This window comes from Cetorhinus maximus, chromosome 20 (genome assembly GCF_964194155.1).
Source record: "Cetorhinus maximus chromosome 20, sCetMax3.hap1.1, whole genome shotgun sequence".
Taxonomy (NCBI): Eukaryota; Metazoa; Chordata; class Chondrichthyes; order Lamniformes; family Cetorhinidae; genus Cetorhinus; species Cetorhinus maximus.
In genome coordinates this window covers 14328320-14355067 of record NC_135898.1, presented here as the reverse complement: position 1 = coordinate 14355067, position 26748 = coordinate 14328320, and the positions used below count along the sequence as shown (strand labels likewise).

The following is a 26748-nucleotide window of genomic DNA, read 5'->3' as shown; positions in this document are numbered from 1 at the left end:
AAAAGCATGCAGATGCATCAAGCAATTTGGAAGGCAAATGGAATGTTGGCCTTTATTGAAAGGGGGATGGAGCATCTAAGTAGGGAGTCTTGCTAGAGGGCATTGGTGAGACTGCACCTGCTGTACTCTGTATAGTTTAGGAAGGATATACTTGCATTGGAAAAAGTTCAGAGAAGTTTCGCTAAGCTGATGGCTGGGATGACAGACTATCTTATGAAGAAAGGCTGAGCAGGCGGGGTCTATACTCACTGAAGTTTAGAGGAATGAGAGGTGATCATATGAACTATGTAAGATTCTGAGGGGGATTGACAGGGTAGATGCTGAGAGAATGTTTCCCCTTGTGGGGGAATCTAGAACTAGAGGAAACAGTTTAAAAATCAGGAGTCTCCCATTTAAGATGGAGATGAGGAAGAATTCCTTGTCTCAGAAGGTTGTTAATCTTTGGAATTGTCTGCCCAGAGAGCAAAGGAGGCTGAGTCATTGGATATATTCAAGCCTGATTTAGATATATTTTTGATTGACAAGGGCATCAAGGGTTATGGGGGACAAACAGGAATGTGGAGTCAGGGCCACAATCAGATCAGCCATGATCTAATCGATTGGTGAAGCAGACTCTATGGGCCCAATGGCCTATCCTGTTCCTATTTCTAATGGCTTCTAAATATTGCCATAGGTTTCTCAAAGGCACGTCTCTGCCCAAAATTATAAGAAAAGGAATGAACTGAGAATTTTGAAAAATTCCGTTCAGTGTTGGAGGCTCACTTGACCTTCAAATATTTCTTGGGACTCTTCTGAAATTGCGTATAGCGTTTCAAATGCTTGTATATATTTAATTATTCGAAGTTCTGACTTTCCTTATCCCGGGTAATTGGATAGATCCTACTCTTCAACACATTTGACTCTCCCTTCAGCCACACAAGCTTTTCTCCACTTTCTCCCTTCTTCTCCAAAAGATGTGGTTATGGATCCACATGGAGTGTCAGCAAATTATTTCATAATGGAAGGGGGAAATCACAGCAAGCACAATCCTGCCATGCAGTCATTCATAGGCATTGATTTTTCCCCACGGACAGAGAGCAATTTTAGCACATAACTACTATCCAATTAATATTAATCAGTGTGGTCCAGGAATCAAATCTCGTGTCTTCCTGTTCGGCACAGTACCATATCCCATATGGTGCACAAATCAATGAAATATCAGAGGAGTTCTTATTTATTTTTTCACAAGAGTAAAACTGCATTTATTTCACATCAACATTCTCCAGCAAGATTTGTAAAATACCTGAAGGCGATGGCGATGTTCCATTTCCAAGGGTTTGCCTGCTCCCATGCTCTCAGTGAACCATGTAATATCTACCAAGGCTGCTCTGAATTCGGCTCTGCAAATTCCACTCTGTTTCTCCAGCAATTCCAACACCTCATCACCAGTGTTATTCTCAGACACAACATGAGTGACAGATTCACTGAAAAGAGAAACAGGAAACTTGACAAATTTAAAATCAAAATAACTATTAGTTCCAAATGATGGACAATTTTTCCATGTTCAATATCTAAACCAGAACATGGAGCAAGTACTGGACCCCAATAAGCATCCCTAAGATTAAGTAATTTTTCCTCGACAAAAATTGCCAAACCCAGGGATACTTAGAGCTTTCTCTATTTTACTTTTAAGGAAAAATCAACTGCTTAAACACTTTTCATGAAAGACACTTGGAACAAATTACCTTACTGGTCTGAGCAGAAAATAAATTAAACTTCCCTAGGTGAAGTCAAGAGTTCTCTAAATGCATTGTGATGATTGTCCTAAAAATGATTGTAAAAACAGAATGGTTTCTCCATTTATGTTTCAGCAGATTTATAGGTAAGGAGATCAAGCAAAGGAACAAGGAGCAGGAGTAGGCTATTTGGCCCCTCGAGCTTGCTCCACCAGTTAATAAGATCATGGATGTTCTAATAGTAACCTCAGATCTGCATCCTCCCTACCTCCGATAACCTATCACCCCCTTGCTTAGCAAGAATCTATCCACCTCTGCCTTAAAAAATATTCAAAGACTCTGCTTCCACCGCACTTTCAGGAAAAGAGTTCCAAAGACTCACGACCTGCTGAGAGAAAATATTTCACCTCACCTCCGTTTTAAATGGGCGACCCCTTAATTTTAAACAGTGATCTGTAGTTCTAGATGCTCCCACAACAGGAAATATCCTCTCCACATCCACCTTGTCAAGTCCCCTCAGGATCTTATATGTTTCAATCAAGTCACCTCTTAGTCTTCTAAACTCCAGCGGCTACAAGCCAGGCCTGTCCAACCTTTCCTCACAAGACAACCCCCCCATTCCTGGTACTAGTCTGGCAAACCTTCACTGAACGACTTCCAACACATTTACATCCTTCCTTAAATAAGGTGACCAATACTGTACACAATACTCCAGATGTGCTCTCACTAGTACTCCGTATAACTGAAGCATAACCTCCCTACTTTTCTATTCAATTCCCCTCACAATAAATGATAACATTCTATTAGTTTTCCTAATTACTTGCTGTACCTTCATACTAGCCTTTTGTGATTCATGCACTAAGACACTCACGTCCCTCTGCATCTCAGAACTTTGCAATCTCTCACAATTTAAAAAATATGCTTCTCTTTTATTCCTCCTGCCAAAATGGACAGTTTCACATTTTCCCACATTATACTCCATTTTTCCAGATCTTTGCTCACTCGCTTAACCCACCTATATCTTTTTAATCGCCTCCTTATGGCCTGTTCATAACTTACTTTCCGACCTATCTTTTGTCAGCAACAAATTTGGCAACCATCCCACCCATCCCCTCATCCAAGTCATTTATATAAATTGTAAACAGTTGAGGTCCCAGCACTGATCCCTATGGCACACCACTCGTTACATCTTGCCAACCTGAAAAAGTCCCATTTATGGCCACCTCTGCTTCCTGTTAGCCAGCCAATCTTCTATCCATGGCAATATGTTACCCCCATACCATGAGCTTTTATTTTACGCAATAGCCTTTGATGCAGCACTTTATCAAATGCATTCTGAAATTCGAAGTACAGTACATCTACCAGTTCCCCTTTATCCACAGCACTTGAGACTCCTTCAAAGAACTCCAATAAATTGGTTCAATATGATTTCTCTTTAACAAAATCATGTTGACTCTGCCTGACTACCTTGACCTTATCCAAGTGCCCTGCTATAGTTTCTTGAATAATAGCTTCTAACATTTTCCCCATGACATATGTTAAGCTAACTGGCCTGCAGTTTCCTGCTTTCTGTCTCCCTCCCTTTTTGAGTGAAGGAGTTACATTTGCTGTCTTCCAATCTAATGGGACCTTCCCCGAATCTAGGGAGTTTTGGAAAATTATAGCCAATGCATCAGCTATTTCACCAGCCACTTCTTTTAAGACCCTAGGATGAAGACCATCAAGATCCCGGTATTTGTGAGCCCGCAGCTCCAACAGTTTACTCAGTGCTGCTTCTCTGGTGATTGTAATTTTCCGGAGTTCCTCCCTCCCTTACATTTCCTGATTTATAGCAGCTCTGGGATGTTACTTATATCCTCTATAATGGAGACTGATGCAAAATACCTGTTCAATTAATCTGCCATTTCCTTGTTTTCCATTATCAGTTCTCCAGACTCGCTTCCTTTATAAATTGGGGAACTTGCAGGTGGTGGTGTTCCCATCTACCTGCTGGCTTTGTTCTAGATGGAGAAGTCGTGGGTTTGGAAGGTGTTTAAGATCAGTATTAATCCTGATTCCAATGATTATTAACTCAAGTTGAACAACACAAACACATGAAAAGTAGTTTGGTTAATTTGCTAATGAAGAGTTGAAGATGATATGAACAAATGTTCAGACTGCCTAACTGTTTAAGCTGTTTCATTCTCCTCACTGCATTAGTTACTATGTAACTGGGAATAGCATCTAAACCTGGCTTAGTGGAATTTTGCTCCAGAGTTCTGAAGACAACATGCACAGACAATATAGTACTGCTTAATTTTTATTTCTTTCCAGGAGATTTTAAGTTATTTATTTCATTTCTTTATTTTGCTTCCCTCCTAAAGGTAATGACACATAGCTGTGATACCTCTGGTAGCTTGCCCAAGTGGCTCTGAGCAAGTGTTGGCAAACTATTCAACTCTGTTGCATCTGACCTCAATCCTATCCTCAGCAAATGTCTACCCATACACATGTTAAAATTCCTACTGCCACTCTCTCAATCAAACCAAGGATTCACTTGTTCTGTATGGCTCAACTGCTCATTAGTTTAAACTCTTTCGAGTTATCAACAGCCACAGATTGCAACTCTTTCGAGTACAATCACAGTTCTTGGTTTCCGGGAGTGGGACATGAACCCACAACCCTCTGATTCAAATGCGAGGGTGCTTTGAACTGAGCCACAGCTGACACCTCCTTGCTCATTAGTTTAACAAGCAGTTATTGAGAGTGCTAATGAATTACAATAATTTTTATAAAAGCAAATGATTACTACAGTTATGGGTGCTTTAGTTTTATTCAGCACAGGTCACAGTGAAATGCCTTTCTTCTCACTAAAGTTATGCCACCAATACTGTCATTTACCAACAATACAGGATACCCAATCCTATAACTACAGTATTACAAATATACAAGTTAACTCCCATATTACATCCATACAAGTGCTTCAATCAACTTGTTATTCATGTAAAGGATTCAAAACCCGCTGAAGTGCTGTACAGTATGTCTATCCCATCTACCTTAGAGAGATCTACAGCTAAAGTATCTAAGAGTATCTAAAGTATCTTTTCAACTTAACTTGTATTGTCCAAGTCATGAGAATGCACGTTGCATCACGTTGTAACTTACTGAGCACATGAACTATTGTGAAATCAGAAGAGCATATAAGTCTTTTTTGCACCAAAAGCCTTGCCTAATTACAGAGGAAGTTCAGTGAATGTAAAAATCTTTTCAGTGCCTGAGCAGGAAGCCTTTTTCTCCATTGTTGTAAAGGGCCATGTACTATACACAAAATGCTCTTAATAAGAGAATGTGTATATGCAGATCTAGTTTTGTATCATGAAAGCTCAAATAGTCTTTTGCCTTCAGGTAATATGTTTTGCTGCCTGAAATCTATGCTACACAAATTCACACTCCACTTTCCTATATCTTCATCAGCTCTAGTCACGTTCCATTCCCTCATTATACTGATTTCAAAATCCCTCCGTGGTTTTTCTCCCTTACCTCTGCAACTTCCTTCGGTCCTGCCCTGCTCAGATCTCAAGGTCTACTGGATTACCACTGCTTCACCCACCTCTCAACCCAAATCAGTATTCAAATTGTTGTTTGGCAGTACAGAACTTGAGTATTGCTGAAAAAAGAGACACATCGAAGCTTTTCATTTTGTTGATCAGGACACTTCGCAGGCGTACCAATATAATTTATACTGGATATGAAGAGAGTGCTGATTGGTTGGCGAGTGAACTCTGATTGGTGGGGGCGTTGCCATGGAGAACGCACCAGTGATGGTGACTGACAGTTAACCGCCACGCATTGTTTGAAATTTAAACCAGGCAGCTTGACTCTGATTGGTCAAGGCATTGCCCTGAGGAATGAGTCAGTGAATAGCTGTGACTTATTTTGTTTAGCTGAAACAGGTGCAATGTATGTACATATTCTTTCTGTCTGGAAAGAACAGGGCCCTGTGCATTAATATATGTAGCTTCCAAATGCACCATGCTGTGAGCCTGACTGACAGTCGTAAATTGGTTGTCGGCATAATTCTTTGCACATTGGAGGATTATTTAGCAAATCTTGTCCAATCGTGGAATCACACCTGATGTTGGACACTGTTTTTTGAGCTTTGCGAACACGGGCTGGTTGGCTACAGTCTGTGCCCTGCCCAGATGCGAACAACGGTTGGGACATGCTGTTTGATACGGTCCACCAGTCTTTGGGACGTAGGGCCTACACAACTCACATCACACTGGCACTGAAATTCATATACCAGATTACTCATTTGTGCGATAGGCAGAATGTCTTTTTGGCTTGATGGGCATCCGGTTAGTGACAAATACCACTCATGTTGTTACTGTGTAGTAGCAGCAAAGAACAGCTGGTTTCACCAGTTGCTCAAATTTTTGAAATACCTTGCCCTTCCAGGGTAATCTGAGGTAAACTGGGCACTTTTCAGGGCTGAAAGTGATGGCCTTAGGCCCGCTCATGAGTTTGCGTGATATACAGCGCAAAATAGTCTGATCAGCGTAGCCGATATTCTGCAGGGTGCCTTTGGTGTGCTCTATTTCAGCATCAAGCTTGCATGGTGAGCAAATGCCTCAGAACCTATTTACAAGGTTGCCGATAAGACCAATCTTTTTGTGTGTGGAACTGTAAGAATCCCAACGTGTATATTGACCCGTAAAGGTAGGCTTGCGGTAGACCATGGTAGAGAGCCCCCAGGCAGATGTCTCAACTAGTACGTCAAGGAAGCACTCTCTTCAAATACAGCATAAATTATTGTTTTCCCCTTGCACTGGTATTCTTGAAGTGTCCTGATGAGTGTAAGATGAAAAGCTTTGGCATGTCTCTTTTGTCAGCAATACTCAAATCAGTATTATTATTCTGCAATTCTTTGTAAATAATTTTGTCTTGTTTCTTTTCTCCCCAACTTCAAAACCCCAAACACATGTTTTTGTTTCAGGTGGTCCTTTTGATCTGTGGATTCTTGGCATGGTCCTTAGTTATTCGTAATGTGTGAGCTATCTTCCTTTAGACAGACTGTAGTCATAATCAGGCACTTGATTAGCACTTGTTTATTCGTACTACATCTAAACAGGTTACAGAGTAGGTTAATTTATATAGATTCTTCTTTCCCCACCTATTTCCATTATTTTTAAATCTAAAACTAAAACCTTTAGTCTTTCCACCCCACCCCCACTAGAGCTGTACTTTGAATATCCTGTCTTCCATTCTTAATTAGCACTTTTCTCAGACAAATACCACCACCTTCAACACCTCTTTGACCCTTTTGTCTGTGACATCTTTTGATTATCTGCTCATCTCCACAATCACCACACCACACCCTCAATGTGTCTCTCCCCCCCCCCCCACCTTAAACCAATTTATATTTCTCCCTTCTTCTAACTATGCTCCAGTTCTGCCGAAGGGCCATGAAGGCTCGAAACGTTAACTGATTTCTTTTCCGCCGATGCTGCCAGACTTGCTGAGTTTTTCCAGGTAATTCTGTTTTTGTTTTGGATTTCCAGCATCCGCAGTAGCTTTTAGCTTTTTGTTTTTATCTACAGAGTAGGTATGTTGCTCCTGAGCATGGCATTTTCCTCTCCAGGGAGTCTAACACACAACTGATTGATGTCAGTGATACATCATCATCATCATCATGTATTGGCATATGCATTGTTAACCCTTAACACTACAGTTTTAACTTTCCATATCAAGAATTCTTGCTTATACCCCACACCCCATGAAATACTTAATGAAAATTGTCACAGCACAAGTTGTGTTGACTTCACGTGAGCATGGTGTAGGTCTTGTGTGACAGACATCTCCAGCTCACTCACCTCATCTGCTCTTCCACTCGGAACCCCTTTTTCCGAGCGAGCTCGGTCAGGAAGCACCGCCTGCTTGACCCCATCCTCCTCTCCACCAAAAATATGCCAACTTCGCTGAACTTTACCACACCAACTGGGCCGCCTCCATCCAAACAAGGAACAGGGTCTTTCCGCCTCTTCTTCTGAGGCACCAAGGCCATAGTTGGCTGAGGGAGAGAAACGAAGCCACAGTTCAAATTTAAAGCTAAGCAGGACAGTCAGTGTCAGACGTGGAACTCAACACCAGCCCCACAGAGTCAGAGAAGTTACTGCTTTATGGGGATATTAAAGGGTGAAATGTAATTGACGAGAGATAGACTATATACCAGGCAACTGCATAGAAGCTTTTTCTCCACAAGCAGACAGGGTAATTCTCACTGACGAGGCCGGGTGAGGAAGTCGATGCCGGCGCGCCACCGCAATGCGCGCTCCTCGCAGGCTGGAAGGGAAAGGCGGGTTCATGCGCAGTGCGCGCGCTACCTGCCTGCACGAGCCCGGCAAGAAGTCCTGGGGGAAGGCGGCGGCGGCGCTTTGTAATGGCCCTGCGGGTCGCCGGGGTTATCCTGCAGCTTTTAATGCAGGAACGGTGCCAACAATCCGGCTCAACCCGGTCCAACAAATAAAACAGATTATCCACGAAAACAGGTCACTCCGCAATCGTGAGTCAACTCCCAACACCAGAGGCATCGATGGATCACACAGACACGAGGCTGCATTGGACTGTCTGTTCTAACAAGAACTCTTACATGGCGAATTGTACCATTCCGAAGTTCAATTTAATAATCATGATAAAATAGACTGATACTTTCACTTACAAGTCAACAAAATCAGCACAAACACCAGGAAAGTTAATTGTATCACAATCTCCAGCCTTTACTTGGATTTTGCTTGATTACAAACAGTTTAGCAAAGCTTTTCTTTATTAAAGGAATGTGGGTGTCGCCGGCAAGGCCAGCATTTAGTACCCATCCCTAATTGCCCTTGAGAAGATGGTGGTGAGCTGTCTTCTTTGTCCTGGATGGTGTCAAGCTTCTTGAATGTTGTTGGAGCTGCACTCACCCAGGCAAGTGGAGAATATTCCATCACATTCCTGACTTGTGCCTTGTAGATGGTAGACAGGCTTTAGGGAGTCAGCAGGTGAGTCACTTGCCACAGGATTCCTAGCCTCTGACCTGCTCTTGTAGCCACAGTATTTATGTGGCCAGTCCAATTCAGTTTCTGGTCAATGGTAACCCCCAGGATGTTGATAGTGGGGGATTCAGTGATGGAATACCATTGAATGTCAGGGCGATGTTTAGATTCTTTCTTGTTGGAGATGTCTTTGCCTGGCACTTGTATGGCAAGAATGTTACTTGCCACTTGCCAGCCCAAGCCTGGATATTGTCCAGGTCTTGCTGCATTTGAGCATGGACTGCTTCAGCATCTGAGGCTTTGCGAATGGTGCTGAACATTATGCAATCATCAGCGAACATCCCCATTTCTGACCTTGTGATGTGAGGAAGGTCATTGGTGAAGCAGCTGAAGATGCTGGGCCTAGGACACTATCCTGAGGAACTCCTGCAGTGATGACCTGGAACTGGACTCCAACCAGTGGAAAGTTTTCCCCGATTCCCATTGACTCCCTCCCGTTTTGCTAAGGTTCAATTAGAGTATTTGCCCATTATACCTGCTCTCTGTTTCCTGATGCTGAACCAATCTCCTGACCAGGTCAATAATTTTCCTTCAACTCCATGGGCTTCAACTTTAGCTGACAGTTTTTTTTGTGAAGGACATTATCAAATGCCTTGTAGACATCCATACAGATAACATCACTGGATATTCCCCTGTCCAGTTCCTTAATCATCTCTTCAAAACATTCAATCAAGTTCGTCAGGTATGACCTCGCATTTACAAATCCGTACTAGCTCTGTCTGATCAGGTGAAAGTTTTCAGGGTGTTCAGTCACCCCATCCTTGATTATAGACTTCAGTAATTTCCAGTCAGCAGATGTTAGGCTAACTAGTCTGTGAATCCCTGGTTTTCCTTGCTCACCTTTCTGAAATAGAGTGAAATGCACATTTTTCCAACCTGAAAGAATGATTATAACTAGAGAGAACTTTGGAAGATTATAACTCAAGGATCTTCAATGTTCTTACCTGCTTTCTTTAAAATCCTGGTATGAAAACTATTTGGTCCTGGGGATTCATCACTCTTTTGTGCTATTATTTTCTTCATTATGGTTAGTTTGCTTTTGTTCATTTTAGTGAGTCTTAGTTCCTGATTCAAGATTAGTTTCCTCAGGATGTCCAGCATATTGACTTCTTCTACTGTAAATATTGATGGAAAATAATTATTCAACCTGACAATGGTCTTCAAGGAGCCCACATTGTCCCTGACCATCTCCTCTTCCTAACGTAATCATAAAAAGATTTTGTGTTGATTTTGAGATCCTTTGCAACTCTCTATTCCGACTCATACACACGACCTTACCTGTCCTTTTCAAATGCATTACCTTACGCTTCCCTGGATTGAATTCCATTTGCCATTTTTCTGCCCAGCTGACAAGTGTACAGCTTTCTTCCTCACTGCCAATCACACAGGCAACTTTTGTAAGATTGGAAAGCTTCTTAATCATGTCCCCATTTAAGTCTAAATCATAGATATATACTAGGAAAAGTAGGGAGTTGGTAATCAGCGCTACATTACCCCACTGGAAACAGCCTCTCAGTGGGAAGGGCATTCTCTCAGTGTTGTCCATTACCCTTTGCTTCCTGCCAATGAAAAAAACTTTGAATCCAATTTGCCACTATGCTTTGGATCCCATGGACATATACTTTTCTGACCAGTCTGCCATATGGGACCTTGTCAAAAACCTTGCTAAAATCCACAGATACCACATCAATTAGGCCACCCTCATTGGTCCTCCTTGTCAGCTCCTCAAAAAATTCAATCAGGTTCATCAGGCCTTTGTTTAATACCTCCATTCTGACTGTCCTCGATGAATACATTCTTTTCTAAATGATGATTCATCCAGTCCCTGAGATTTTTTTCTGGAGTGACTGATCCCCTCTTCCCTTTTGAAACAATGGTATAACATTAACAATCCTCTGGCACCACTGGTGCCAGAGAGGACTGGAAAATGGTCAGACCTTCTGCTACTTCCTCCTTGCTCCTCTTATAGCTTGGGATATATTTCATCCCCAATGAGTGCTTTGACAGACAATCAGGACCAGAGTTAGAAAAGGGAAGAGTTCCTGCAAAAAGACATAAACCTGGATGCGATCATTAAGATGGGGAGAAAGAATTGAAAACAAAGATGAGAAATATTGTCATTAACTGAGCCACAGTGCATTTTGGGGCGGTGACAGCACAAGACTTTGTGTAAGTGAGGATGTGGTATTTTGAGTTGTAATATGGAGGAGTGATGTGGGCAAGCTCAATTCGACAGCACAGCATTCGAAACGTTCAGCTTTGAGGTAATGATGGCATGGACTGAGGTGTTTGCTGCAGTGAGGTGAAGTTGGCTAGTATTGGTGGGGGGAGTGAAAGAAAGCATTCAGCAAATAGAAGGAGAGTTTGAGGTTTCAAACCTTCTATGTCCAGGGTGATAGCCAGGGAGGTTAATGGAATCAGAGCCTGTAAGTAATTGAAAAAGGTAGAAAAGAATGATAATAGACTCTGTCAATGGCCATGTGATCCAAATACTCATTCACAGGTCATGTGCTTTAACCACTTGTTCACTTGTTGCAAAAGGAGTATGAATGTTTTTGATTGCTTTGAATACATTGACAACACCACCTCAAATTAATATAGTGCCTTCAATGTAGTAAAACATCCCAAAGCACTTGACAGGAGCATAATCAGATATTATCACTGCCCACATTTATTTAAGTTTCTTTTAAGATTTGCATTAAAAATGGCCACCAGGCTGAAGAGGAGTGTTCCAAGAGTTCTGAAGTTGCGGGTTGAACTCCAGACTAACTTTTTTGTTCTGATCATGCCCTTTTATGCCAATGGCCGACACAATTGGCATAATCAGACATCACTGAGCCAAAGAAGACATCAGGACAAGGGAGCAAAAATATGTGCAAAGAGGTAGGTTTTAAACAGCATAAGGAGGTAGGGAAGGGATTCCAACCTTAGGACCTTGACAGCTGAAGACATGGCCACCAATGATGGGGGTTGAGAGACTTGGGGATGCACAAAATGCTAGAAATGGAGGCACGCAGAGAGTTTGGAAGTTTTAGGGCTGCAGGAAGTTTCTCACATTGGGAAAAGATAGACCATGAATTGATCTGATCAAATGTAAAGGTGGAAGATGTTTGATAAGTAAATATATACATAAAATATATTGACCTATATTGTGGGTGCGGAATTTTCTGCTGAAAATAATGCTTGTGGCTAAAACGATGTTACCTTAGTCACCTCCATGGCGAGACTGATTTCTATTGGGTGACAATGCCCAACACAACCAATGGATTAAATTTCAATCTAATTTCTCATCTGAAGTTTGGATTAATTAAGTAAAGTTTACCGCTGCCCACATTTATTTAAGTTTCTTTTGAGATTTGCATTAAAAATAGCCACCAGGCTGAAGAGCAGTGTTTTAGAGTTCTAAGTTGCGGGTTGAACTCCAGGCCAACTTTTTTTGTTCTGATCGCGCTCTTTTATGCCATTAGGAAGACGCAATTGGCAATTTAGCAAGTCCATTGGAAGACTGATACATTTTTGGAACATGTGATTGGCTGGGTGGCCTGTCGATTACATGCACTCTCTGCCGTTTGATGAAAACTCTGCGTGCTTTCAACCACACAGAAAGTTTCGAACCAGGAAACCGCAGCTGTTGGAGATCAGTGTGTGATGCGAAGAGATTCGAGCTATTAACCTGAACATCATCCCCCCTCCCCTCAGAGCCGCTTCTCTTCCATCTGATATCATGAAGTTGGCAGTGTTTTGGCTTTTGGTCGTGTCCTTTCGGTTCGGACACTGCGTGCGGCCGAATATCGTGCTGATACTAACAGACGATCAGGACATAGAACTGGAAGGAATGGTAGGTCTTAAATGAACTGGTAGATTGAACCTGTGATGTACTTGTCTTCAAGTATGATTGAAATCTAAGATTTGTTTCAGTCCTTCTGCACAAGTATGCAGCTTACTTCCAGTCCTCTGACCTTCCCCCTTGTCAGATAATCATCGTGATTGGCCAGGTTACTCTTTTGAGGTGAATTTAAGCTTTTTTTTTTGGCTTGGACTTTTTATATCAGAGGATACATAACAGTTTCGAAACTGATAAAATTAGCAATAGCCTTTGAGATGAAGGTTAACATCTGAAACATCACAACGCTGTTTTGTACAGATGCTGACTGTTAACTCTGTACTCTAAAGCATTTGTTTTTATTAAGTTTGCTAACATTTGTCATGCTTTATAATAGCTTTTTGTTACGAGCTTATGTTAATCAAATGATGGATAAATAATTTTTCTTGGATAACTGGGATGTTGAGGGAATCCTGAATAAGGCAATAAAACATTAAACAAACATGATGCAAAAGTAAAACGCTGCGGATAGAATCATTTAAAAAAAAAGTTCTGTATTGCATTAAACTCGTCAAATTCACTCCAAACACCACAACTCACTATTAAATGAACGGAGACTTCTGGATGCTCACTGACAGCATTTGCCGCTTTGCCAGAATCACCAGTGTCTCTAAAAAATTATACATAGTGTTGTTCACAAATCTTTGTGGTTTAAGACGGTCACTGCCCTTATTTGCTTTCCGTGTGTCTGATGGGAACAAAATTTTATGCATGGAACATCTGAATTGCATGTAATTAAAAGTTAACTTTTAGAAACTTAATGAGTGTGCTGTTGGGTGGCCCAACTACATAAACAAAACGATTTTACCAGGCTCTGAAATGGTTGTCTGTGGCCTGTAAAAGCTTGCTTCATAAGCAAAGCTGCCAGAGTTCTTGAAATCCTGGCTGTGTTGGAAACAAAGTGAATATCTATCTGAAATAAATGTGCGTTGCGCTCCTGGGGACAAGTTTGAGTCTTGAGACCCAAAGGTAGACCCTGGAATGATACCATCAATATTTCCAGTCAGTCCAGGGATCTGTTACAAAAACAGAATTACCTGGAAAAACTCAGCAGGTCTGGCAGCATCGGTGGAGAAGAAAAGAGTCGACGTTTCGGGTCCACACGACCCTTCAACAGAACTGAAGTATAGTTAGGAGAGGGGTGAAATATAAGCTGGTTTAAGGTGGGGGGGCGGGGGGAGAGAAGTTGGGGGAGGGGGGTGGTTGTAGGGACAAGCAAGCAGTGATAGGAGCAGATAATCAGAAGATGCCTTCCTTGAAGAAGTATTGCTCTGTTCTCCGACAGGATTTCCGCCTGTCTCTTCTGCCTTGTGCACCTTCATTGCTTTCCATTTATCTTTTGATTATCTGCTCCTATCACTGCTTGCTTGTCCCTACAACCACCCCACCCTCAACTTCTCTCCCCCCGCCCCCCCACCTTAAACCAGCTTATATTTCACCCCTCTCTAACTATACTTCAGTTCTGTTGAAGGGTCGTGTGGACCCGAAAAGTCGACTCTTTTCTTCTCCACCGATGCTGCCAGACCTGCTGAGTTTTTCCAGGTAATTCTGTTTTTGTTTTGGATTTCCAGCATCCGCAGTAGTTTTTTGTTTTTATCTCAGGGATCTGTTAGCCCATATCCACAATATTGAGCAATATTTCCAGTCGGTCAAGTGATCTATTGGCCCATATCTATAAGGTTGTGCAATTAAACAACACAATTATTGTCAACTGAAATAAGTGATTTTTTTTCCAGCTATTTTTGAGTAATAAATGTCAAGAGCACTATAAGTGTAAAGATCAGAGAGGTCTAAATCATATACTTTGCACATGATACGGAAGTGGCCTTGTGACTTATGTGCTGAAGGCCAGTCACTAGATGAGTCAGTGTTACTTGCAAGTTTATCCACTTCCTATTTTGCAGTTTCACAGGAATTGTTTTAAATATTTATCATTGAAAACTATATCCCCTTCAGGAGAGAAGCTGCTGCTGGAGTGTGTTCAATATTGACCTTGTCTGTAAAGGTCATGCTTGCCATTTTGACTTAGTACTCTCCCCTCAGTCAGAACGTTAAGGGTTGAAGATCCACTTGAACACAACTAGGCTGACATTCCAGTGCAGTACTGCATGAATGCTGCTTTGTCGGATGTGCTGTCTGTTGGCTGAAACATTAAATAAGGCACGCTCCCTACTGGGTGACATAAAAGATCCTTTGGTACTATTCAACGAGATCACCCAATATCTTGGTCAACTTTTAATACCTGAAATAACACCACCAAAAACTGATAAGCTAGTCATTTCCCATTTGCTGTTTCAGACTTGTGTCCAAATTTTATTGTGGTGCTTAGCCCACGGTGTATTATGTTGAAGAATGTGATGAAGAGCTGCATAAGCATTATTTAGGATTGGGCAGCCTCGATGAAAAACTGTCCATGTCAATGTACCATATTAACATGGAAAATCTGAGTTTGGGACCAAATTGGTAATGTTCTTCCCAGAAAGTCACAGGATGGATGGCTCATGTGACAACTGGAAAAGGTTGTTACACTGGTGCAAAGGTAGGCGGTTTATTTCTGAGATGGGAATTGAGTCAGATGAATGGGACAAAGTAGAAGCTTTATTTTACATATGCTTGAAGCTGGAATGGAGTATTTTGTTCTCGGCAGGAATGTTCCTACCTCTTTGTGCAAAATTATTTCACAAAATAAAATCTTTCACCCACTTCCACTCTGACTTTCACTACCTTCTATCCCTGTGTAACTTCTGCTTTGCATTTATTTTGTTGAGCTGAAATTGAGTTTGAGAGTTGTGCCTATCTAAGGGGCCACATCCTGTCACTCTGAAGTGCAGTGGAGCTCTGACAGTACTTATGCTCCAATCCTGGGGCAAGAGTTGAACCCATGGCTTCCCCAGTCAACTATGAGAGTGATAACAACTGAGCCAAGCTGATGACTGTGTGTAAGCCAATTACATAATGAGACTTAAATTTTTAAAAAATGATTTGGTTGCTGAGGACTGGATCCAGCCTTTGTTTGCGAGTGAAAAATCCTTCACTGATAGAGCTCATTTTATCCTATGATTCAGTTACTTTGTAATCTATCGTCTCTGCTGTTGCCTAATTCCACAGCAATCCATGTTCACTCTTAATTGCATTCCTGAGTGCTAGTGCTTTTGATTGTTTGTGCTGTAGCTCAGGAAGTTTTATTGAGCTTATCTTTGCAGTTTGGGAACCGGTATCATGTAGAAGTTAAAACACCTGCCAACAATCAATACGAATACAATGAAGAATTCTGAAAACTGAGCAGCCCCTCTGACAATAGGGAGATTGTCACTGAGTTATAAGAAACATAACTTTTAAAATCAACGCATAAACTATACATTCTGATGCCATTATAGCCTGTGCGTTAACATCAGTGTTCATTATTGCTTGGTGTTCATCTGGCCAGTAGATCAAGGGGAGGAAAATGCTTTGTATATCTATACAGGGTATTGAATGGTTTGAGAGAAAGAAACTAGGAAAATATTATTACTGAACAAAAAAAAATGCAGCCTCCTGTAAACAAATGGCATGACGTGTGTGATTTTCAAAATGGGGTTGTTGCAGTTCATCGTTGTGGATAAGTAAATTGGATAGCAACCTCCAGAAGTTGCTGTCAATTTCCCTGCTTCTCCAGAAGCTGGGCTATACCATTTTCTTGCTAAGAGACTGCATTAAAGAATGGAACAGCAGAAAATTACATTACTTAGTCTCTAGATACTTATTAGACGCGGAGTATCCTTTCCTTCAGGTTGACATCATGGTTGGAAATGTAAAAACTATTTTTTTCAATCATTTTTCATTGTTTCTTTCATCTCTCAATCCCACCTTTCCCTCTCGTTATTTTGCTTTCTGTACATGATTTTGCATGAATTAAATTTTCTAACCTGCACTTGGAGATCTTAGATTCTGCATGTCTTCAATCTTGATTTGATTAAGGAGATTTACAGGTCCCAGATCCCCAGTTGGGTTGCCATGCTGCAACAGATTTCCAATCACAGCAATTTCCCAGTGCTTGAAATCTTGCAACAAAACCTGCAGAAAGACTATGAGCAAGTGCAATGTTTGCACTGACCACAAAAATTTGGGTCATTATTTCAATACTGTCCCCCAACCCAAAAATATCATCTCTTTATATCAGCTGTATATTTGATAGGAACATAAGAATTGAGCTGCACCAGCCTATTGTGCCAGTTAATTGGGTCATGGTTGATCTCGACTCCATAAATTCTCCAGTTCCATACCTGTCCATTATTGTACATGATAACTCAGTAAGTTAATTTACAACTGTTACTTTAGCTTGAAAAAATCCTCTCTTTAATCAAGGCAGGGGTTATAAATGAGTTTCATTTTGCAGTTTATTGCAGACCCATATTATGTAATTACTGTAAATCTGTGTCCTCTGATTATTGACTTTTGTGCCAGTTTCTTCTTCACTCTATTAACACTCATCATAATTTTGAACACCTATATCAAATCTCCTCTTGCACTTATCTGATCTAAAAACAGCCAGCTTCTTAGGCTCTACCCATAACTCAAGTCCTTCATCCCTGTTAACATCACTAAGTCTTTTTGACAATCTTCATAAACCTTGTGACATCCAGAATTGGATATAATCCTTGCGTTGAGGCCTAATCAGTGATGTTATGAAAGTGACTTGAAGTAGTTACATAAATTTTGGAATGTCAAGTTATTCACTTGAGTCGTAGGAATAGAAAAGCAGAACGTTTTTTGCAAGGTGATAAACTTGTAAATGTTGATGTTCAAAGAGACCACTGTGTGCTTGTATAAGGAACGCAAAGTTGGCATGTAGGTGCAGCAAGTAATTAGGAAAGCAAATGACATGTTGGCCTTTATTGTAAGGGAATTATAGTACAGGAATAAAGAAATCTTGCTACAGTTGTACAGGATTTTGGTGGGACTGCATCTAGAGTACTGTGTGCAGTTTTGGTTTGGACATGTAAGAAAGGAGTAATTTGGGGGAGACAGCAAAAATTCATCCCTAGGAAGAAGAAGCATACTAAAGGGAGGACGAGGCAACCATGGCTGACAAGGGAAGTCAGGGACAGCATAAAAGCTAAAGAGAAAGCATACAATGCGGCGAAGAACAGGGGGAAACCAGGGGATTTGGAAGCCTACAAAGACCAACAGAGGACAACTCAAAAAGAAATAAGAAGGGAGAAGATTAAATATGAGGGTAAACTAGCCAGTAATATAAAAGAAGATTGCAAGAGTTTTTTTTAGATATATAAAGGGTAAGAGAGAGGCAAAAGTGGACATTGGGCCACTGGAAAATGACGCTGGAGAAGTAGTAGTGGGGAACAAAGAAATGGCGGAGGAACTGAATAGGTACTTTGCGCCAGTCTTCACGGTGGAAGACACAAGTGACATCCCCAAAGTTCAGAGAGTCAGGGGGCAGAGGTGAGTATGGTGGCCATTACCAAGGAGAAGATGCTAGGAAAACTGAAAGGTCTGAAGGTGGATAAATCACCTGGACCAGATGGATTACACCCCAGAGTTCTGAAGGAGATAGTTGAAGAGATAGTGGAGGCGTTAGTGGCGATCTTACATGAATCACTGGAGTCAGGGAGGGTCCCAGAGGACTGGAAAATAGCTAATGTAACCCCCCTGTTTAAGAAGGGAGTGAAGCAAAAGACAGGAAATTACAGGCCAATTAGCCTGACCTCGGTCGTTGGTAAGATTTTAGAGTCCATTATTAAGGATGAGATTTCAGAATACTTGAAAGTGCATGGTAAAATAGGGCAAAGTCAGTATGGTTTCATCAAGGGGAGGTCATGCCTGACAAATCTGTTAGAATTCTTTGAGGAGGTAACGAGCAGATTAGACAAAGGAGAGCCAATGGATGTTATCTACTTGGACTTCCAGAAGGCCTTTGACAAGGTGCCGCACAGGAGGCTGCTCAGTAAGATAAGAGCCCATGGTGTTAGAGGCAAGGTACTAGCATGGATACAAGATTGGCTGATTGGCAGGAGGCAGAGAGTGGGGATAAGGGGGTCCTTCTCAGGATGGCGGCCAGTGACTATTGGAGTTCCGCAAGGGTCAGTGTTGGGACCACAACTTTTCACTTTATGCATTAATGATCTAGATGAAGGAACTGAGGGCATCCTGGCTAAGTTTGCAGATGATACAAAGATAGGTGGAGGGACAGGTAGTATTGAGGAGGTGGGGAGGCTGCAGAAGGATTTGGACAGGTTAGGAGAATGGGCAAAGAAGTGGCAGATGGAATATAACGTGGGGAAGTGTGAGGTCATGCACTTTGGTAGGAAGAATAGAGGCATAGACTATTTTCTAAATAGGGAGAGAATTCAGAAATCTGGAGTGCAAAGGGACTTGGGAGTCCTAGTCCAGGATTCTCTTAAGGTTAACTTGCAGGTTGAGTCAGTAGTTAGGAAGGCAAATGCAATGTTGGCATTTATTTTGAGAGGACTAGAATATAAAAGCAGGAATGTGCTGCTGAGGCTTTATAAGGTTCTGGTCAGACCACATTTAAAATATTGTGAGCAATTTTGGGCCCCGTATCTCAGGAAGGATGTGCTGTCCCTGGAGAGGGTCCAGAGGAGGTTCACAAGAACGATCCCAGGAATGAAAGGCTTAACATATGAGGAACGTTTGAGGACTCTGGGTCTATACTCGATGGAGTTTAGAAGGATGAGGGGGGATCTGATTGAAACTTACAAAATACTGAAAGGCCTGGATAGAGTGGACATGGAGAAGGTGTTTCCATTAGTAGGAGAGACTAGGACCCGAGGGCACAGCCTCAGAGTAAAGGGAAGACCTTTTAGAACAGAGATGAGGAGAAACTTCTTTAGCTAGAGAGTGGTGAATCTATGGAATTCATTGCCACAGAAGGCTGTGGAGGCCAGGCCATTGAGTGTATTTAAGACCGAGATAGATAGGTTCTTGATTGGTAAGGGATAGATAGGTTCTTGATTGGTAAGGGGATCAAAGGTTACGGGGAGAAGGCAGGAGAATGGGGTTGAGAAACCTATCAGCCAAGATTGAATGGCGGAGCAGACGCGATGGGCCGAATGGCCTAATTTCTGCTCCTATTTCTTATGGTCTTATGGGTTTGCTTGCATTGGAGGTGGTACAGTGAAGGTTTACTAAATCGTTCCCTGGAATGAGGGGCTGAATAAAGTGGGCTTTTCTCTGGAGTTGGGAAGAATGAAAGGCAATCTCATTGAAACCTACAAAATTCTGAAGGGGATTTATAGGGTGGACACTGAGAGAGTGTTTCCATTGGTTGGGGAATCTAAAATACGGATTTGTCAGGGAATCTAAAACATGGAAGCACAATCTCAGGATTAGGGGCTGATCGTTTAGGACTGAGCTGAGGAGAATTTCTTCACTCAAAGGGATCAACCTTTAGTGGGTGACCCTTTCCCATGCAACACATAAACACAGAGCAGGACAGAGGCTGGGAATTTTGGCTCCCCAGAGCCTGTCCACCATCTACAAGGTATAAGTCAAGAGTGTGATGGAATACTCTCCACTTTTCTGGATGAGTGCAGGTCCAACAACACTGAAGAAGCTTGACGCTATGGAGGACCAAGCAGCCCACTTGATTGGCACCCCATCCACTACCTTCAACATTCCCTCCACCACTGACACACAGTGGCAGCAGTCTGTACCATCTAAAAGATGCACGGCAGTAACTTCCCAAGCCTCCCTTCACAGCACCTTCCAAAACCGAGAGTTCAACAGACATGTGTGAACACTGTGTGCATATTCCCTCCAAGCTCACACTATCCTAGATTGCAACTATATCACTGTTCTTTCACTGTTACCGGGTCAAAAACCTGCAACTGCTTTCTTAACAGCATTCTGGGAGTTTCTACACTCCATGGACTGCACCAGTTTGAAAAAATGACTCCCCATCACCTCGAGGGCAGTTAGGGTTGGGCCACAAATGCTGGCCTTTCCATTGACATTGACATCCGATGAGAGAATTTAAATTAGTGAATAAAAGACAGAACTGTCTCTGGTTTTTGTGAAGTTCAAAAATGTGTTGATAATTCAAGATCCACACAATCACTCTGCAAAGATATTATGCTCATTTCCAAGGATTGCTTTGCCTCTAATCTGAAGAGGTTATAGACCAAAGTACTTTTCTGCTATTTCATCACCAGGAAAAGGAAGATAAACCCAGACTGTTGATGCTGAACTTGCAAGGTTTTTCACATTACAAAGCATGTTATGTTCAGATTTTGTTGCTTTCTATTTGTCCTTGTACATTAGCTATCATCTGGCTGAAGATTACATTGGAGGTTATAAGGATGGGTAAAGACTGACCTAATCAAATGCTTACCAGCACACACTGAACCTGTTGGCTGTGTGGTGGCACTGGCCTGTGAAAAGCCTGTGTATAAAGCAGATGGTTGAATGGTACACAGTTGTTGATCAGTTTTGCAAACTGGATTATTTATATAGAATTTTCTTCCTGCAGGTTAAATGATTGAGGTCCAGTTTGTGATGAATTACTCTGTGGTCTGTGGAAAACCAAGGTTTGATGGGATGAATGGCCTTTTCTTGTGCTCTGACACAGCAGTACAATGTGGCTCAAAGCAAGTTCTGGATATGTAGAGTTATCCCCATTATCTGTAATAATGTTTTCAATTCACGCTGCCTCTTGAAACTGTAAATGATGGGAGCAAGTGGCAGTGTTTTAAGTTTGTATATGTAAATGTAGTAGCACACATTTGTCCCCAAGCCCTCCCCTACTTTTGGCTGAGTGTGCTGCCCCACACTGCATGAGGAGCTTTACCTTGGGGCCTCCTGTGGGAAGCAATTGTCATAGCAGCAACATGAACAGGCCAGTGACTTTGGATTATGAACCTTTCCTTAACTATCAATGAGGTCTAACAACCAAATGAAGAGCCATTCATTATTAGTTAATTAAGGGACTGGATTCCATGTGTTAAGACCACATGAGGGATGAAATGACTCCTTTAGTTTGTCAGGTTTGACCATAATCGGGTTTTTTCAGGATTTAGAGAGCATGTGCTTTGTCAATTCTGTAAGAACCCAATTTGTACGCTTTGAGGTTGTGAAGAATTATTTGGACAAGCTTGCTTGGGAAAACAAGTTTTACTATTTCCCGAGCTAAGAAAAAAGTACATAAAATGCAACCGCCATTCGTACACTCAAACATTCATATGGGCACACACACCTGGTAAGAGGATAGGGTTCTAAGTTTTTTTTTACAGTTCATGAAAAATAAAAGAGAGGCGTATGCGGGCAGCTGTTGCTTAGCTGGTCTTGATGTGATGGTTCCATGTTAAGGTCGTTTTGTTCACCTGTCTTCTGGGTACAGTTGGATGGAGCAAATTTGCATGTTTTTGTTTCTGAAAAGGTCTTGGTTCACAGTTGATTTCTGTTCTCGGGAGGGCTATGTGGCAACCTGGACACAGCATTTCGATAGAGACAGAGAGGGCACATGGCTTCAAAACCTGTGTTCAGTACAGCATTGTCTTTCATTTCCACTCCTGTTTGATAAGTAGGTCCTTCAAGCACTTTGCTGGGTACTTGTACTGAAATTCTATTAGTTCATTTCTGCTGCAGCTATTGTTTCAGAACAGGTAATTGCATTTTGATGTCTCATCTCTGAAATGTTTGAAAAGTTTCAGGATGGTGTGAATGGACAGGGCAATGCACTCCCCACGGGGCTGAGTGTCTGTCTTTATCCCGCTTGGCGGAATGTGAAATCATATGTCTTGTAACAGTCTGGGCAGTTTTCCTCTTGTCTGTCGAGGGTCCCAGATTTTAAAAATCCAGCTAGAAAAAGGAAAAAGTGGCAATTGTAGCTTTAAAAAGCACATCCTCATAGCACATGTCACTCTAGGACCAGGATATTGAAATATTGTTTCTGTAGCAAATGTGGCATTACTGGTCCTGCCTGCATCTGGATCTGATAAATGCCATTGAGTCACCAGATGTGAGTAGATAAGGTGGCAATTAGTTGGATTGACATTCACAATGTAAATGCATTTGAATGATCTGTGTAACAGGAACTCTCAATGTCTATGTAGTTTGGGTCAGAAGTTTAATTAGAATAAATCTGACTCGGTCATTTTCTACACCTTGCTTACTTTTTTCCATAAACTGCTGTTTTCAGACTCCCATGAAGAAGACTCGGGCCTTAATTGGAGGTGCAGGGGTTACGTTCACCAATGCAGTAAGTAAACTCATTGTTGCTGGTTGGTTTATACCATGCACTGCCCAGTGTTTACTGTTTTATTCAAAGTCCAGGACCTCAATGATAACTTGTACTTGGCATGTGTCGAAGATTTGCTAAGTTCTGCCACAGTGGAGTTTGTATACAACTTCTACATCAATGGCCAATCAAATGCTGTAAATCAAAATGGGTGAGGAGTTGGCGCTGAAAATTTGTGATAAACTATTTTCCTCAATGAAACGAATGTCTTGTACAGATAATGTATTCTCCTGTGTGCCTCTACATAAAGTGGACTGTCTTGCTAACTATGCTTGTCATAAAGATGCAAGTCATAGTTCTTGGTGTGGCTCTTTTAAATTCATTCGTGGGATATGAGCATCACCAACAAGCAATGGTCATTTCATCCTCTTTCATAGGATAAATGGCACAGAACCAGATCATTCGGCCCAACCAGTCTGTAATTGTGTTTATGCTCCACTCCAGTCTCCTCCCATCTTTCCTCGTCTAAATTTACAATCATAAGCCTTAGCCCCCTTCTCCTTCAAATACTTGTCTCGTTTCCTCTTAAATGCATCTATAGTTTTAACTTCAACCACACCCTGTGTAGAAAATTTCACATTCTTAGCATTATTTGGGTAAAGAATTTTCTTGTGAATTCCATATTGGATTTCTTGGTTACCATCTTATATTGATTTCATTTCATTAGGCTCTCTTCCACAAGAGAAAACATTCTTTCTGTATCCACTCTTCAGAAAAGCTTTGAAAATTTTAAAGATCCCAATTAGGTCACCCCTCCGTCTTTCTTTCAAGAGAGATGAGACCCAGCCTGTCATTCCTTCCCTGATATGTACACCCAAGAATTTCTCACATATGAATCTTGGAAATCTTCTCCGCACCCTCTCCAGTGTCTCTGTATAATTCTTAAAATATGATGACCAGAACTGCACACATTGCTTGAAGTGTGGTCTAGCCAAGGTTTGATACAAGTTTAGTCTAATTTAATTACATTTTTCAATTCTTGCCCTCTAGAAATAAAGTGAAGTGCTTGATTTGCTTTTTTTTATGTCCTTGCTAACCTGTGGTGCAACTTTTTTTGATTTGTATATTTATAGTCCCAAGATCCCTTTGTTTCCCCACCCCGCCTAAACTTGCACTTCACAAGTAATATCTGATTTCTCTCTTTTTTTCCTACCAAAATGTACTACCTCATAATTATTGGTGTTGAACTTAATTTGCCAATTACTTACCCATTTTTCAAATTGATTAAGATTCTCCAGTGAGTTTTTTTTGCAGTCCTCTGTGTTGACTTTGCCCCCTCCCCCCAATTTGATTTCATTCACGTAATTAAATTCCTAATTGCCCTTGAAGGTCATGCTACATCACCACCTTAAACTACTGGAGTCCTTGTGGTGAAGGTGCTCTGACTTTGCATAGCAGTTTGGTACAAATGATGGCTTGCTTAGCTATTTCAGAGAGCAGTTAAGAGTCAACCCCATCGTTGTGGTTCTGGTGTCACATAGGCCAGACCACAGAAGGACAACACGTTTTCTTTTCTAAAGAGCATTCATGAAAGACATAGATTTTCACTGCAAACTGGTGTTTAGATGATCACCATTACTGACACTAGCTTTTTAATTGCAGTTTTAAAAAAATTAATTAACTGAATTAAAATTCTTCAGTTACCATGGTGGGGTTTGAACCCCTGTTTCTGGGTCATGAGTCCAGTCTCTGGATAACTCATCCTTAGTGTAACCACAATGCCACCATAATCATAGATGAAATGCTTGGAAGGTCAAGTGCTTTGGAGACTAGGAGAAATTAGCTTGAAATGATTCTGAAACTAACAGGTTGATGAAGGATAACTAGCTGTGTTGTGCTGGAGGATGTGCTGTTGCCTTATCTCTTATTCCTTTCAAACTTCAAATACATTGTTCTGCACATGCTTACTTGCTTTGATGAAACCTGAGACATTATGCACTGTTCAATTTTTAATTTATTTATTTTATTATTATTTTGAAAATGTGTACTTCTTCACTGCCCTGAGCCATCTCTTCTGTTAAAATCCACAGGCTGTTAAAATCGAGGCTGTGTGCTTTGGTTTGTCAGTTCCTTTTGCTGGTTTCCTGCTTGATGAGCAATTGTTCTTCATCGTGGCGTGTTAGTTTTTTTTTAAAAGTGCAACTAGCTGGGATGGTAATAGATTCAGCTTATGCATTGTTTAGAAAAGTTGAATCTCTTACAAACAGCCATGAGAACTGCAACTGCTGTCTTTCTTTTAGACCTGCTGATCTGAAAGGTTACAAGTTTCTCAAACTTTTCAATAAAGCACACTGCATTTGATAAACTCTGGTGGTAAAAATGCCTTTGGTTTTGACTCTTCCTGATGCTGTTGCTTGTTTCTACTGTAGTTTGCAGTCACCCCGCTATGCTGTCCAAGTCGCAGTGCCATCTTGACAGGAAAGTATCCACACAATAACCTGGTGCGCAACAACTCACTGAATGGAAACTGCAGCAGTGTGCAATGGCAGAAGGTTATGGAGCCACAGGTCTTCTCTGTCTACTTGAAGAATCGGGGATACCAGACTTTCTATGCAGGAAAATACCTCAATAAGGTAGCATGGTTTGGACAATGAAATTCTCTAGTATATTCTAGAATAAGTTTGTCATAAAAACATTAGGAAAAACAGGAGCACAAGTGGATCATACGGACCCTTGAGCCTGCTTCTCCATTCAGCACAATCACAGCTGATCTTATGCCTGAACTCCATTTCATTGCCTGCTCCCTGTATCCCTTGATTCCTTGAATGACCAATACCTATTTCAGCTTTAAATACTTTCAGTGATGGGCACCTTGTAACTATGTCTTTGTGATGCTGATTAGATAGAAACCATTTATCTGTATTTGTGTCTGTAGTTCATAGAATTATGAACGCTTCTCACATTCAGATAAAGATTTTATTTAATTATAAATTTTAACTCCTATTTATCTGCCAATGATCTCTAATGATTCTAGACTTGAGGGGAAAAGTAGGTATGGTTTGTATCCAGCAAATTCTCTTGACTGCATTTGTGTGGGTGTTGGGTGAGAATGAGATTTGACTTGAGTTCTCTGCTCTAATCCAATCTCCCCTTAGAGTTGAATAGCTTTCTGACATCTGCTATGTCAGCTCACATTAAGATTTACGCATGTGTGAAAGACTGGAGGGTGTTTGGCTTCTGTGTAACTTTACCCCAAAAATGTTCAGCCCCTTCAGTTGAATAGGGGAGGAAAAATCTTAATATAAATGAAGACTACCTATAGATGTAATTTTAGGGCACTGGGATACTGTTTTTGAAGGGGTCAGATTCAATCCCTGAGCCAATTAGTTTTCAAGTCATACACAATAAAGGAGATTCTACCTGTTGAGTTTTCAACATAGAGAATGAAGGGTGATAAAAGATGTGTAAACCAAGTCCCTTACTTACAAATGCTGAGCAGATCAAACAGTGCAAATATTTGTCATGAACTGGTTGGGAAACCAAACATTTAAAGATGTTGGTTGCATTGTCACAGTTATTCACTGTGTACACAGGAGGGTGAGGTGAGTTGCTGCGTTTTGTTTGTCCGTGGGGACAAAGTGTTTAAAGATCCCAACACTTTGTACTGAGTTGGTCAGATTACCTGTTTGACTAAGGTGGCTTAATCTCCTTATTAACACACACAGGATATCTACTAGCCTCACTCATGGTGGTCTGCACCTTCCCCCACTACCCTCCTTGCCCAACTTTGATCTGACAGTGATAACAATGGAGCAGTTGAGAAATGTTGGGATTTGTTTCGGAATCATTGCAATTTCTTTCATCTCATTAATAAATGGATAACTT

At 41.3% G+C, this 26748-nt stretch overlaps 2 protein-coding genes across 2 annotated transcripts in view; one reads left to right on the top strand and one right to left on the bottom strand.

Moving 5' to 3' along the window:
* The window catches only part of polm (polymerase (DNA directed), mu), a 31192-nt gene extending 23236 nt beyond the window's left edge, over nt 1-7956 (bottom strand). Inside the window, exons 1-2 of the mRNA XM_078565543.1 lie at nt 7568-7956; nt 1283-1463 (exon numbers count right to left, since the gene is read on the bottom strand). Coding sequence (XP_078421669.1) covers nt 1283-1463; nt 7568-7758 — 372 coding nt within the window. The 5' untranslated portion in view covers nt 7759-7956. The remainder of the gene's footprint in view (nt 1-1282; nt 1464-7567) is intronic.
* A 4412-nt stretch (nt 7957-12368) lies between these two features.
* Nucleotides 12369-26748, top strand: part of gnsb (glucosamine (N-acetyl)-6-sulfatase (Sanfilippo disease IIID), b) — a 42328-nt gene continuing 27948 nt past the window's right edge. The window contains exons 1-3 of the mRNA XM_078565540.1: nt 12369-12626; nt 22825-22884; nt 25293-25496. Coding sequence (XP_078421666.1) covers nt 12513-12626; nt 22825-22884; nt 25293-25496 — 378 coding nt within the window. The 5' untranslated portion in view covers nt 12369-12512. The remainder of the gene's footprint in view (nt 12627-22824; nt 22885-25292; nt 25497-26748) is intronic.